At 39.4% G+C, this 12,475-nt stretch overlaps 1 protein-coding gene across 1 annotated transcript in view; it reads right to left on the bottom strand.

Annotated features, from left to right (window-relative positions):
* Window positions 1-774: 774 nt before the first annotated feature.
* Window positions 775-12,475, bottom strand: part of usp43b (ubiquitin specific peptidase 43b) — a 99,135-nt gene continuing 87,434 nt past the window's right edge. Inside the window, exons 9-15 of the mRNA XM_053514021.1 lie at window positions 11,257-11,360; window positions 8,891-8,968; window positions 8,549-8,678; window positions 7,112-7,457; window positions 5,846-6,004; window positions 3,557-3,718; window positions 775-3,362 (exon numbers count right to left, since the gene is read on the bottom strand). Coding sequence (XP_053369996.1) covers window positions 2,227-3,362; window positions 3,557-3,718; window positions 5,846-6,004; window positions 7,112-7,457; window positions 8,549-8,678; window positions 8,891-8,968; window positions 11,257-11,360 — 2,115 coding nt within the window. The 3' untranslated portion in view covers window positions 775-2,226. The remainder of the gene's footprint in view (window positions 3,363-3,556; window positions 3,719-5,845; window positions 6,005-7,111; window positions 7,458-8,548; window positions 8,679-8,890; window positions 8,969-11,256; window positions 11,361-12,475) is intronic.

Genomic DNA, 12,475 nt, shown 5'->3' with positions numbered 1-12,475 from the left:
CACTCACCCATGCTAACGGTAACTAAAAGCTAATCCATCCAATCTGATTCACCAGAAAGGCACTAAAATAAAAAAAGTGCACCAGAGCCCACCTCACATGGGGCCCGACGGGCAAAGGGCCCAAGGCTGCCAACCTGACCTTAAAACTCACCAGCTCCCACTCTAATTGAGCACCAATGGGATTGCGAGAACAAACAAATCTAATCCACCCCACAACCCACGGCTCCCAAAGGATCCGCTTCCAACATCCTGGTGCTGGACACCATAGCACACCTCAAAGGTCTTGTAGGGTCATGCCCCAGGTGGCCCCAAGTGAACCTACAAAATATCAGGTTTAATGTTTTACATTGCAATGTTATGGCTGATCGGTGTATATTTACATAATGATCATTAATTGCCCTTTCTTCTTGTTTGTTCAGTAGCAATGCATCAGGTTGACGTCACATAATAGCACATAGTATCTTTCATTAAAGCATTTTTTACAAGTATAAATATATGACCATTGTAATACTCCTGATCACAGTATCTACTGTATATCAGTGCATTTATATGCAAAATATAGTATAAAATATAATGTTGGTTGATAAGTATAAGTTTTGTTTGAATTACAGACATAAAATGGATTTTTTTCAGCACCAGATCACTGCAACATTTATAGGACTTTCTCTTGATTGCCATTAAACATCTCATAAATAAAGGGTTCTAGCTGACATTTTGTCTAAAAAATCAGTTATGATTATATAATATAATATATATATATATATATATAATATAATTTTAAATAATGTTATTTACAAGATACTTAAGATATGTGACAAATATTACACTAAAATGTTTTGCAAACATATAAATATATATAAGGGTAAATCTCAGTCATATCTTATTTGGTCAATATCCAAAGTCTTGATTTGTACAAACCTCACACACTCTCTCTTATCCATTCTCTATACTGCTTATCGTGTACAGGGTCACAGCAGGCCTGGATCTCGGGAGAGTCGGGGCACGAGACCAGTTAGCTGGATCTGCACATCTTTGGATTGTGGGAGGAAACCGGAGTACCTGGAGGAAACCGGAGTACCTGGAGGAAACCCACCAAGCACAGGGAGAACAAGCACACGGACCCAAGGTGGGAATCGAACCCTCAACCCTGGAGGTGCGAGAGCACAGAACTAACCACTGTCGTCTGTGACATTATTCTAGATATAATAAAGCATAAAAAGTAAATGATTTTGTGCGCTTTTAGGCATTTTTTCTCATTAGCTACTCCTAAGTAGCTAATGCTTACATCGGATTCCCTTTTACACCGTGCTGTTGAATTCCTGATTATGATTGTTTAGTTGATTAATTTTCTATGACAGCGTGGGTTTGACAGTAGTGCTGACTGCAAGGCAGAACACAGGGTTACATGAATGCACTTATTCTAATATGTTATTGTTCTATAGTTACCTTCTCAAGGAGGTAATGTCAATGATTATAAACACTTACAGACGCCTCAACACTGTGTAACAATCAGGTGAAAGTCTTCAGGACAGATAAGTTTGCTCTGTAAGCTTTCTTACAGTCTGTAAGTCGTCTAATTCATTTGAGGGAAATGCTATTTATAGCTGCCATAGCGCAAGTGATAACAGGAGTTAACTCATTTTCATGGATGTTACACTTCATTAAATATACAACTTGAATATAAAACCGATAGAAAGTAATAATAAAAAAATCTGAATAGTTGGCCAATTGCTGTGGTAAAAGATGAGAAAAAACTCTTAGAAGAAATCCTCATTCTATATCGCTGTTATTTTGCTATAACAGCACGGCCCAGTGTCTTTCCATTCCTTGTATAATAGCAAGTTACATGCTTGACACATAATGTGACACAAAAATATGTGTGAGTCTATCATGTCTATCATGATTCCATTACTTCATGTGTCCAGAGATACAGCGCAGAGATGATGCATTGAATAAAACCATGTAAGACAGGATGTCTCAGGGAATTACATATAAATAATAAAATTAGTGTCTAAATCAAATTAGTGTTAATTTTTAGGCTCCAGAAAATGTAAAAAAATAAAATAAAATAACTGGTCTGTAATAGTAAAGTATTGTCTCTGTTTTCTTGCCTTCAAATGATGCCTTGGTCAAAGTACCCTAAATATGTTCTCTTCAGTGGAGGCACTCAAACTGGAATTATCTCTATCTAAGGCAGACACTCACACGTTTTTAGCTGTCCTGATATCAGAAGCAGGATTCAGGGACTGGTCTCTGTCTGCCTAGTGAAGTCGTGCTATATCTGTTCCTCTGCAGCGTATTGTAGGATGGTTTGTCAGCTGTCTGTCCTTTCTGAAGAGGAACTAGCAGGCCGTTCCTTTGGAGGGACACCGTTCTCCTTAGATTCAGATCCAGTCTACTTTGTAGGTTTGAGGAACTCAGCGCCCGCTTAATATCCCCCCCAGTGCCACTGTGGGTTTCCCTTCCACTGATCAAGGTCTTATTGTAGTACCGTGCACTGCTGCTCCTGTGGGTGCCATTGCCTTTTTTGTCCTCTACTACCAGTCCGTTTGGAGTACCATTGGACAAAGATGGCTTATTTGAGCTCTTATTTGTTAGTGTTCTTCTTTGACTTGGTTCTTTGGCACGTATATCTTTTGACTGGTTGTCCTTCTTGACATTGCCTGGCATAAGAAATGCTGGAATGTTCTGAATCTCCTTATTTCTGCTTCCTGCAACATCATCTTGCTGGTTTTGACTAATCCTGGTAGCTCCAGCTGGCTGGTTGCCAAGTCGCTTTAATGTAGAATCTTTGCTTTCACTTGTGCTGTTTGCTAAACCTTGAGCTGTGCTAGTCCCATGCTGAAGCGTGGCAGCAGATTCTCGATGAGATTGACCATCGTGAGTCTTTCCGTGTTGCTCCGACCTCCTCCTTGAAGTCCTCCTGGCTAGTAAACCTTCATCTCTGCTCCTTGTAGTGCCTCTGTCTGAAGCTGGTCTGCTCTGGCCTTCAGGTACTCGAGGCGAGTCCGGCTCACGACAGGTTCCTCGCTCTGCTCCGCTAAAGCTGCTGCTGCCACTAGGGGAGCTGAGTAAGTCTTCTACAGGAAGCTGGGCTTTACCTTGGGCAGGACTAGCCACGAGGCCCACTATGGGCTCCTTGGTGCATCGTGGTCTCCGTCCAGATTCCAGGTACTCCACCAATTCTCCAGGATGTTTTGGTATGGTCTGAGGAACAGATGTGACTTTCTTCCGATCCTTAGCACCAAAAGACCAGCGGAGAGGAAGCACTTTGCCCAGGTTCTCCTTGTTCTTGGTCGGGGAACGCAAGCTTACACTACGGCCCTGGGTGCCACGGACAAATGGTCTTGACTCAAATCCATCTATGGGTAGAGAATATTGGGCAAAATTAGGATTTGTGGTAATTCTTAGCTAAATTGAAAACTATTGATAATAAAGACAAAATTTGCCTAAATTATGATACATTTTTGCAAAAAGAAAAGCAATACATAAAGTGACCAACTCCAGTTGACTGGTACCATCTACCACAGGCAATGCTAGTTGAGAAATAATTTACCAGAATCTCCTTTTGGTTGCTCATATAAAACAGGAGATAGTGGCGTTTGGGGTTCAGGAGCTGACGAGCAGCAAGCTGTCTTGGTCGTGGGACTTTGGCTTTCTTCGGACACGGATGTCAAACGGATGAGCCAGTGATTAGACACGGAGGAGCTTGTAGAGCCTGTGGAAGGACAGAAAACATTCAGCTTGGTATAACTTAATCATTGCCATACTCCTAAATATTACATATACATTATATATATGTATATACATATACGTTATATATTATATAATATATATTTAAAAGTTTGGGGTCACTTTCTAACTCCATGATGGTTCCTGATTTTTATTTCTTTCTACATTGTAAAGGAATGCTGAAGGCGCCCAAAAAAATGCATTAATCTCCTTTGAACAGTTGATATTGAGATGTATCTACTACTTATGGTTTGTAAAGACTTCATAACGCCTCTAATTTAAGGTGCTGTTAATTGGACATTTTTCAGGCTGATAACTCTAAATGAACTTCTCGTCTGTGTCAGAGGTAGGTTTTGGTCTCGCCCTCCTGGGATGGTCTTTATGAGAGCCAGTTTCATTATGGTGCTTGACGGATTTTGCAAATGCACTTGACAATACTGTTCTTGCAAGAACTATTACAGAAAGGCTGACCTCTGTGTCTTAAAATAACAACTAACTGTTGTTTTTCTTGTTGTTACATAATTACCTAATCCCATATGTGTTATTTTATAGTTTTGAAATCCCCAGTATTGTTGTAGAATGTAGAAAAACAAAAACAAAGAAATTTCCAAGTGACCCCAAACTTTTGAACGGTAGTGTATATATAGATACCGTATATAGATATAAAATTAGTTGTCAAAAGTAACAGTAAAATAAACATAAACAAATGATAACCAACTGGTTCATTATTCAACAATGTAATCTTTGGTGTGTTTGTATAAGCAAAGTCATGTTCGGTTAGAGCAGTGGTTCTCAAACATTTTCTGTCATTCCCCACTTAAGGGGGTGGACGAATTTTCAAGCCCCACTTGTCAACAAAATGATAACGAAATCGGCCAAGTTTACTATTTATTAAAATATTAATTTCTGAACCAATAAGATCAAATAACACTAAGTTCAAAACAGATAAAATACACGTGCAATTGTTATACCAGGCTTACATCGTCACTTATCTAGAGCTTTCTTTTAAAGAAGTCGAGTGGCTTATTGACGTGACTGGGGTGTGTTGTCTGTCTTCCTACTTTGTCGGTCCCATGCTGTCTGCTGCCAGCGGTTTAAGACACAAAACACACACGGGTCTCTTCTCTGCCCCCACCATCCCCAACATGAATCTAAGTGCAACATACAGTAGGCTTCATCATATTGTCTTTTCGGCTGGCTTTTTGGTTCATTAGCCTGATAGTGATGAATCACCTGCTTTTTTGTGATCCATGTAACAAATGTATCCATTGACGTTATTATGCTCACTACATACAGTACGCTACTGACCGGTTTGTGTCCGCGGTAAAGTTAGTTTTATATTCGCATCTCCGAATTCAATAGCTGCGTAAATAAACCCGAAAATAAGATACCGACATATATTTCCTTTCTACATTGTCTTTGAGCTCCATCCGCCTTAAATTATACATGTTTAAAAGCATGAACACCATTATTCTCTACTGCGCAACGAATGATTTAGGGATCATCGCAAAATGCCGCACACCAACAAAAAGCGTAGAACAATATTGATCTTCCCTTCTGTTCAGCGCCTGAAGGATCAAAAAGCAACTTTGTTACCACACAGGAAACTAGAAATGCCAGACTAGTACTGCCTGATAAAATATTAAATTTTAACAAAAATACAGAAAAATCAGCATACACATTGGAATAAATGAAATTACATTTATAATACCGAATGTTTCCTTATATATAGTTCCTCTGCAATTAACATGCCGAAGTTAAACCGTTATTGTTGCACTATGGTTCCACTTTTTCTCTGATGTTATTTTAATTTACTTGTATTAATGATCCATTTCTTTACATGTGATTGTTTAGTTTCGAGTGTCAGATCTTTATTGTCAATAAAGAAAAGCATGAATTAGAATAGGTACTTTCCTATTATTTTTTTCGTAATTCCCTCCCGTTCATTGCGCCCCACCTGTCATGTCTGTATTCCCCACTAGTGGGGCGCGCCCCACACTTTGAGAACCACGGGGTTAGAGTACCAACCTGAAAAAATAGCAAATACAAGAAACTATCGATTTAAATAATTTAATCTTTCTACAATATAGTTATGGTGAAAATGAAGTCTAACCTCGAAGCGAGCAGCTGGCTGACCATGGAGGGATACTGTTGCGTCTCTGGTAAAAGAGGATATAAGCCCCACGTGTACACACTTCCCCTTCAGGCACTGGTTCGACGCTGCTGTCATCAAAACTGTACCACTGACCATCCACGGAGTTTCTGCAGTACGCTGAAATAATTAAAAATCCACGATTAACACCAGAGATCATTTGAACACACATTCAATTCAAGTACACAATTGCTTGTGTACATAGTAGGGTTGGGTCATTCATGAATGATTCATTCTTTTTGAACAAGTCTTTAATGTGACTCGAGTAGTCTCGGAGAGTAATTCGTTCATTTTCTTCTGCGCGTGCATGCACAAAGCATCACAAAACCTCTGTAGGTTATGTACAGAAAACAGAAATGAGTAGTTACCTTGGAGTCTTTGATCCAAATCGTTCGTTCTTTTGTCACGTGACTCCCATAGACGCTATGCGGTGCAATAGATTCAAAAGCACGAACGACCAGAAGATATGAGAACTGAACTGCTTATTCTGCTTATCATAATTTGTCCTTAGCTGCATTGTAATATTTTCATTACTGGAACTATAGCCAAAATTTGTGTATGTAGATGTGTTGGAGGTCTGTTTATTGAAACTTTAACATTTTATTTTATTTCTGATCAAAAAAACGAAATGAACTAAATGAAAAAAAAAAAAACAGGTAATTTCAATGAACGAGATTCAAAGAACTGAGTCACAAAATTGATTGAAACTTCCCATCACTAGTACATAGCAGAAAGTCAGTTTGCAGGGAGTACAAAGATTGGACTTTGGGGCATTGAAAAAAGATCATGTGGTCTGAGGTGGCAGATTATGATATGACCGTATTCCAAAGTGATAGGGTTATAAAAGTAAGAGCATGAAGGGATGCACCCATAGTGCATAGTTCCCACTGTATTATGTGCTATATGGGGTTGCTTCAGGAGGTTCAGCAATGCTATGTGGCAATAAAATAAAGTCGTGAATGTTCTGAAAGATCAATGCATGTTGTTCCTTCTCTGATAACACAGCCATATTGCAAGACAACAAAAGCACGATTTTTTAAACGAATTGTAAAGAAATGGTTCTGGAAGGCTGAGGATTAATTTTTATATGAACTAGCCACCACGCTGCGTGTCATAATCAAAGCTAAAGGCGACTTAACAAATATTAGATTGTGTACATTTCTTAGAATCTGGTTAGTATATTATATACTGATTTAATCCCAGGTTAATTATCATCAGTCCACACACCTGTGTAGTGTCCTCCATGCATGCCTCCATGATGGTTACACACAGCGTACAGGTCGTACAAAAACTCCTCAGGATGCTGGCTTGTTTCCGTCCTTTGATAAGGCTGCTGCTTCCATGTGGAAGACAGACGGGTGCAGTTACTCCTCTTGACCATGTGGGGTGCCATGTCCAGGGCTGAGAGAGGAAAGCGCACAAGAGTGGAGAGCTTGTTTCGTCGTTCGCCCACCTGCCTGAAGCGCTTCAGGTGGAGGATGAGGATGTCTGGGAGTGTCCACAGACTCATCTGGACCATGCCTTGCTGCAGCTGCTTGCAGTGAGGACATTTCCACGCATCATCTGGAGCCAGCTGCATGCGCAGGGAAAAGTATAATGGACAGTATATGATATATGATATGATATATGATATGAACAAATGGTTTTATTGTTCAGTCAATCATCTTCAAGCACGTTAGCACACATTTTATGCATATTGTTTAAATAACAGCTTGTTAGAATAATATTTTCTCGATTTATTACAGTGCTTTGGAGCGTCCTCAACATTCCACTGACAGAACTCATTAGATCCGAGCGACGTCTTTTAAACTAATTAAAACTATTTTAAGTGATAATTATATAAACTCAGGCATACATTTAAAAACCTTGACAATTATGAGTTAGGATTAACACCAATGCCACTTAATAAAAAAAGAGCCTTAAACCTAGTCTTCACAGGCCTTGGCTTTATGGAGAAATCAGTGTATTTAGATTTATTTATATTTTATTTATTTTGCAAGACAGCCCAACTAAGCAAGTACTGTATAGGAAACAGCGTTTGAGCTTACGATCTTCTACTCTTCTACTACTTGAACACTGAATCACACTTCCTCAAAAATAAATGAGAACTCTTGCCAGAGTGAGATGAGCTGACAGTAAAGCAGGTGCATCTGAAGCAAAACTTCTAAATCTCTCCCTATCTTTTTTTCTATTAGTCGGCATTTAACGGTCACATCCTAAATCTAGCCTTTTTTTTGTTGATTACTTCCGAGTTTGGTTCAGTTGCATTTGGTCCAATCTTTATTTTGTCTCTGTGTGATGTTCTTCTTCTATTGCCATTCTGTATATGACTAGTACATTTCAAGTCATCTTCAGCTACTTATCTTTGTTATAAGTTTCAACTCCATGTTGATACAAGCTTTGTGTAATAGTCAAAGGATCGATTTAGGACCGATACGGTCCTAAATCGATCCTTTGACTATTACACAAAGCTTCCTTCTTCCTCTAAAGATCTTAGGAACTTCTTCTATTCTCATTACACTGTAAATCTTTACAAGAGTCTATACACATGTTCATCTGTTACTGGATTCTAATATTATAGGGATTAGTCTAAACTGGCTATATTCCAAAATTCCAGAGTGTCTGTTAAGTTCTCAGCGAGAAGAGCTGCATTGTGTGTGTTACCTGCTCTTCTTTAGTATAAAGCTGAAAGCACTCGTCCAGTGTGCAGCTATGCTGCTGAACATGCTGCTGCTGCTGGGCACGCACGCTCTCACAATCCTTCACCACCTCCTCCTGAATGTTACCAAACAGACTACACACACACACACACACACACACACACAACTCATTTCACTCTGATTTTTACTTATTTCATCTTGCTCCACTTTGTATCTAATTGTTTTTTTCAAATGCGTCACAGTGGAACAAGTAAATACAGCATTTAGACCTTAAAATTATCCTAATGTGACTGCACACTCTCCCTTTATTTGTAATTTAGGGATTAGATAATAACACTGGACTCACCAGTCCTTTACTCTGTGTTCCCACTCGACAATCAGCTTCACATGTGGAGGACCACCGGAGCCACACAGCTTTAAAGCTCTGAAAAATAAAGACGAAAACGCCAGTCAGTACTAATAATAGGACATATTCATATCTTTGTGAATAATGACGACGAATACAGTACTTAACAAGAGCAATCATAAAAATATAATATTATACAAGTATTTGTATACCTGACCAACTGAAGCAACTGCAGATCATAACACCGCTTCCTGAGGCTTGTACAGTGGAGACTATGCATGAGAGTGCATCACTTCATACACTTCCCTTCTCAACCAGATGCAACCATTGCGCAGGTATAGGACTCATTAGGATTCATTAAGAACTTATTAGAAACATCAGGAATGCCTAGACAACATGATCTTTCTCCATAGCTCCAAAATCTAATATTAATGCTCACATTGAAACCGTATTTCCTGATTACCTCAGGTAAGCCTGTTCCTCAGATCTGTTAGTTCTTTGCCTATTTTAATAAAAGCATCACCTCGAGTTAGATTATGTTTTTTTATTTATTAGAGATTTTCGACTCACTTACTCCAGCTTTAATGCAACCTATGTTAAATGTTTAGGAATAGTTTGCTCATGTGTAGTCCCTCTAAACTCCTGTACTTGATAGTACTGAGCAATGACTCAGTCTGCTTTGTTCAGTGTCCTCTAAAATGCAACTGGCAAATCTTCCTCATGCCTGCCATGTGTGTCCCTGCTGGAGATTCTTTCACGAGCCAGTTTTGAAGAGGCTCTTGGTTTGATTCTCTCATCCTTGTGCCAATGAGCCCGGAAAACAGCAGGCGAGAGAAGCAGGCAAAAGGAGTCAACCCAACCCAACCAAACCAAAGAGTCATTTCTCCTCATATACATTACTAGACATTATGTAAGAATTTACAACATCAGTGCTGAAGACAAGATCTGGAATCATACATCTCTTAAGTTCTTTATTTTTTAAAAATAAACATAATACTTATAAAAATGTAGTCTAATTTGGGAATTATTAGATCTCCAGATATTATACATGCTGTTAGAAGTTCAACTCAATGTGCCTATACTGATAACTAACCCATAAACATGTTGTTAGTCTGTAGATGTATATTATAAAATTATCCACTTAGACAAAAAACACAATGCCGAGGATTTGTCCCTTCTATTTCTAGAACAGCGTGGTGTCTAGTTAAATTAGAGAAGCAAAACACTTTGCCGTTTACAGCTTTGGAAAATTTAACAAATTTAGTGGTAATGGTAGTAGCTCTCTGTTGGCTGTATTACACAACACCATGTTGGCTGTATTACACAACACCATTATGGATTCTTGTACTATAACAGCATGTTTTATTCCTTACAGAATAGTTTCGATAGCAACTCATTTCCACCAGGAGCAACCACTGATGTAAAACTTCAACATTCATTCGTTCAGTTTTCACACCGTTGGCAACCCATATCCTACACTCACACACTCAATCATGCACTATGGCCAACTTGGAAACACCAATCAGACAAAGGGCATGCCTTTAGACTGAAGAACTAACTGGAGGAAACTGACAAAGCACAGAGAGAGCCACATGCACTTTAAGCACACAGACCAGAGGCAAGAATGAAACCCCCAATCCTGGATATGTAAGCTTACTTTGTTAACACTGGGAGTATTTTATTCATCTTTTTATGGCGAGTAAGGCGTTTCTCAGCATTGATTTTGGCGGTCCGCGGCTATCAAATCACTAACCGTGTAATTTAACCACTGATCTACTCTCTCCATAAAGAAAACAAAAAGATTCCACACAAAGTTTGTAAACAGGGCTATTATGAAAGAAAGAATTTACCTGGACCTTGTGGTTGTAAATGGATCAAGTCCAGGTCAGCTCTCTGACTGCAGATTTCCAAAGACATTAGCTTTGATACGAAATTCTAACTGCCTTAAGGCACTGAGCTCCTGAGGAACACAATCTAAACTTTTATTATTCAGTTCTTTTCTCCATTGCCTGGTTTTGTTCACGATCTCAATGTAGAGAAAAAAAAATCAATACTCTGCCATTATTAACTGTCAGAATGCAGTATGTTTTGTTTTATTCTCAGGTGAAAGGCAATTCTTCCACTTGGTAATTCCTGTACACAGCTCCCAGGTAGGTCAGTGTGTGGACGGATTGCAAATTAACGACCTCTTATGGGGATACAGTGAAAGTTTACGGCACAAACTTTCTCTCTGTATGTATATTATTGTTGATAGTGTGTGAACCCTGACGGCAAGGATTCATCAACCCATCACTAAACTCTATATTGTATCTGTATTTCACTCTAAAAAATCTCCCAACGACCATCACGGGATGCTCCTCTCTTACCTGTCTACTGCAGGATGGTGAAGTGGACGTCCATCCTGAGGACTCAAGTAGCTACAGGACACCGATCCCCCAACGACTCGGATCTTGAACAGAACTCTGTTATTCTGCAGCAAAATAAAGACAAGAAAAAGTAACTTAATAAATAAGTCCATAATTATACAAACACACTGACAGATGCATGCACCCAGGCTCTGTAATGCTGTTTGCTGTCATTTATATTTACTTGTCCCCTTTTTTAAACTGCCTATTAAAGTCAATGCTGGCCATGACAGAAAAGCCCTAGAACACCCAGTGTGTGCACAGCCCACCACACACAGGACCCAGTGGGCAAAGAGCCTTAGGCTGCCAACCCAAGCTCCAAACTCCCAAGATCCCAATCCGATCAAGCACCCACAGGATGCGCAGGAAAAACAAATCCGATCCACAGAGGTTCCCCCTCACAACCCACGCCCCTGAGAGGCCAGAGCCAACCTGGTGACAAAAGGGGAACCCAAAACGTAGATCATTTTAACGTTATGGCTGATCTGTGTATATTGTACCAAGCTATGAAATTATCCACATTGTGATATATGGATTTTTCCCGTTTCTCTTTGTTCCATTTCTATTTGATCCTGAGTGTGGGTTACTGTTTGTGCAGAGTTTATCCCTGTTCCCTCCAGGTTCTCTGGTTTCCTTCCAACTACCAAAACCCATGCCAGTGAGGTGGATTAGCAATGCTGCTTTGATCATAGGTGTGAACGAATGCATAGATTTGTGTGTGCATGGTGCCATGTGAAGGACTGGCAACGCATCCAGAGTGTATTCCCACCTCATGCTCTGTAATCCTAGGATAAGCTCTAGATAATAATCCAGACTCTCACCAACACATGGCAAAGTCTCACTTCTGCTTCTGCCAGTGATGTTTCTGCGTTTTAAATGTTTGTTTGTTTTTTGTGCACTGTTTGACATTGCCAGTTGCTTAAAGGTCAGCTGACTCTCAGCCTGTTTTGCATTTCTGAATACTGGTTTGTATTTCTGATTTGTTTGCTCTGGTTTTCCTTATATAAAACTCTGTATGCAGTCAGATATCATACTTGTTTTTAAAATTGTTCGTGTGTGCTTTCGCATTCTGTAACGATCTACTGAACTCTTCAAAATGAAACGCTGCTTCATTCAAGAATGAAATTGATTTCCTCTCCTGTCTAAACAAAATTTAACATTTTGATGGCTGAGCTTCAAT

This window comes from Clarias gariepinus, chromosome 16 (genome assembly GCF_024256425.1).
Source record: "Clarias gariepinus isolate MV-2021 ecotype Netherlands chromosome 16, CGAR_prim_01v2, whole genome shotgun sequence".
Taxonomy (NCBI): Eukaryota; Metazoa; Chordata; class Actinopteri; order Siluriformes; family Clariidae; genus Clarias; species Clarias gariepinus.
This window is presented reverse-complemented; position numbering and strand designations above follow the sequence as displayed.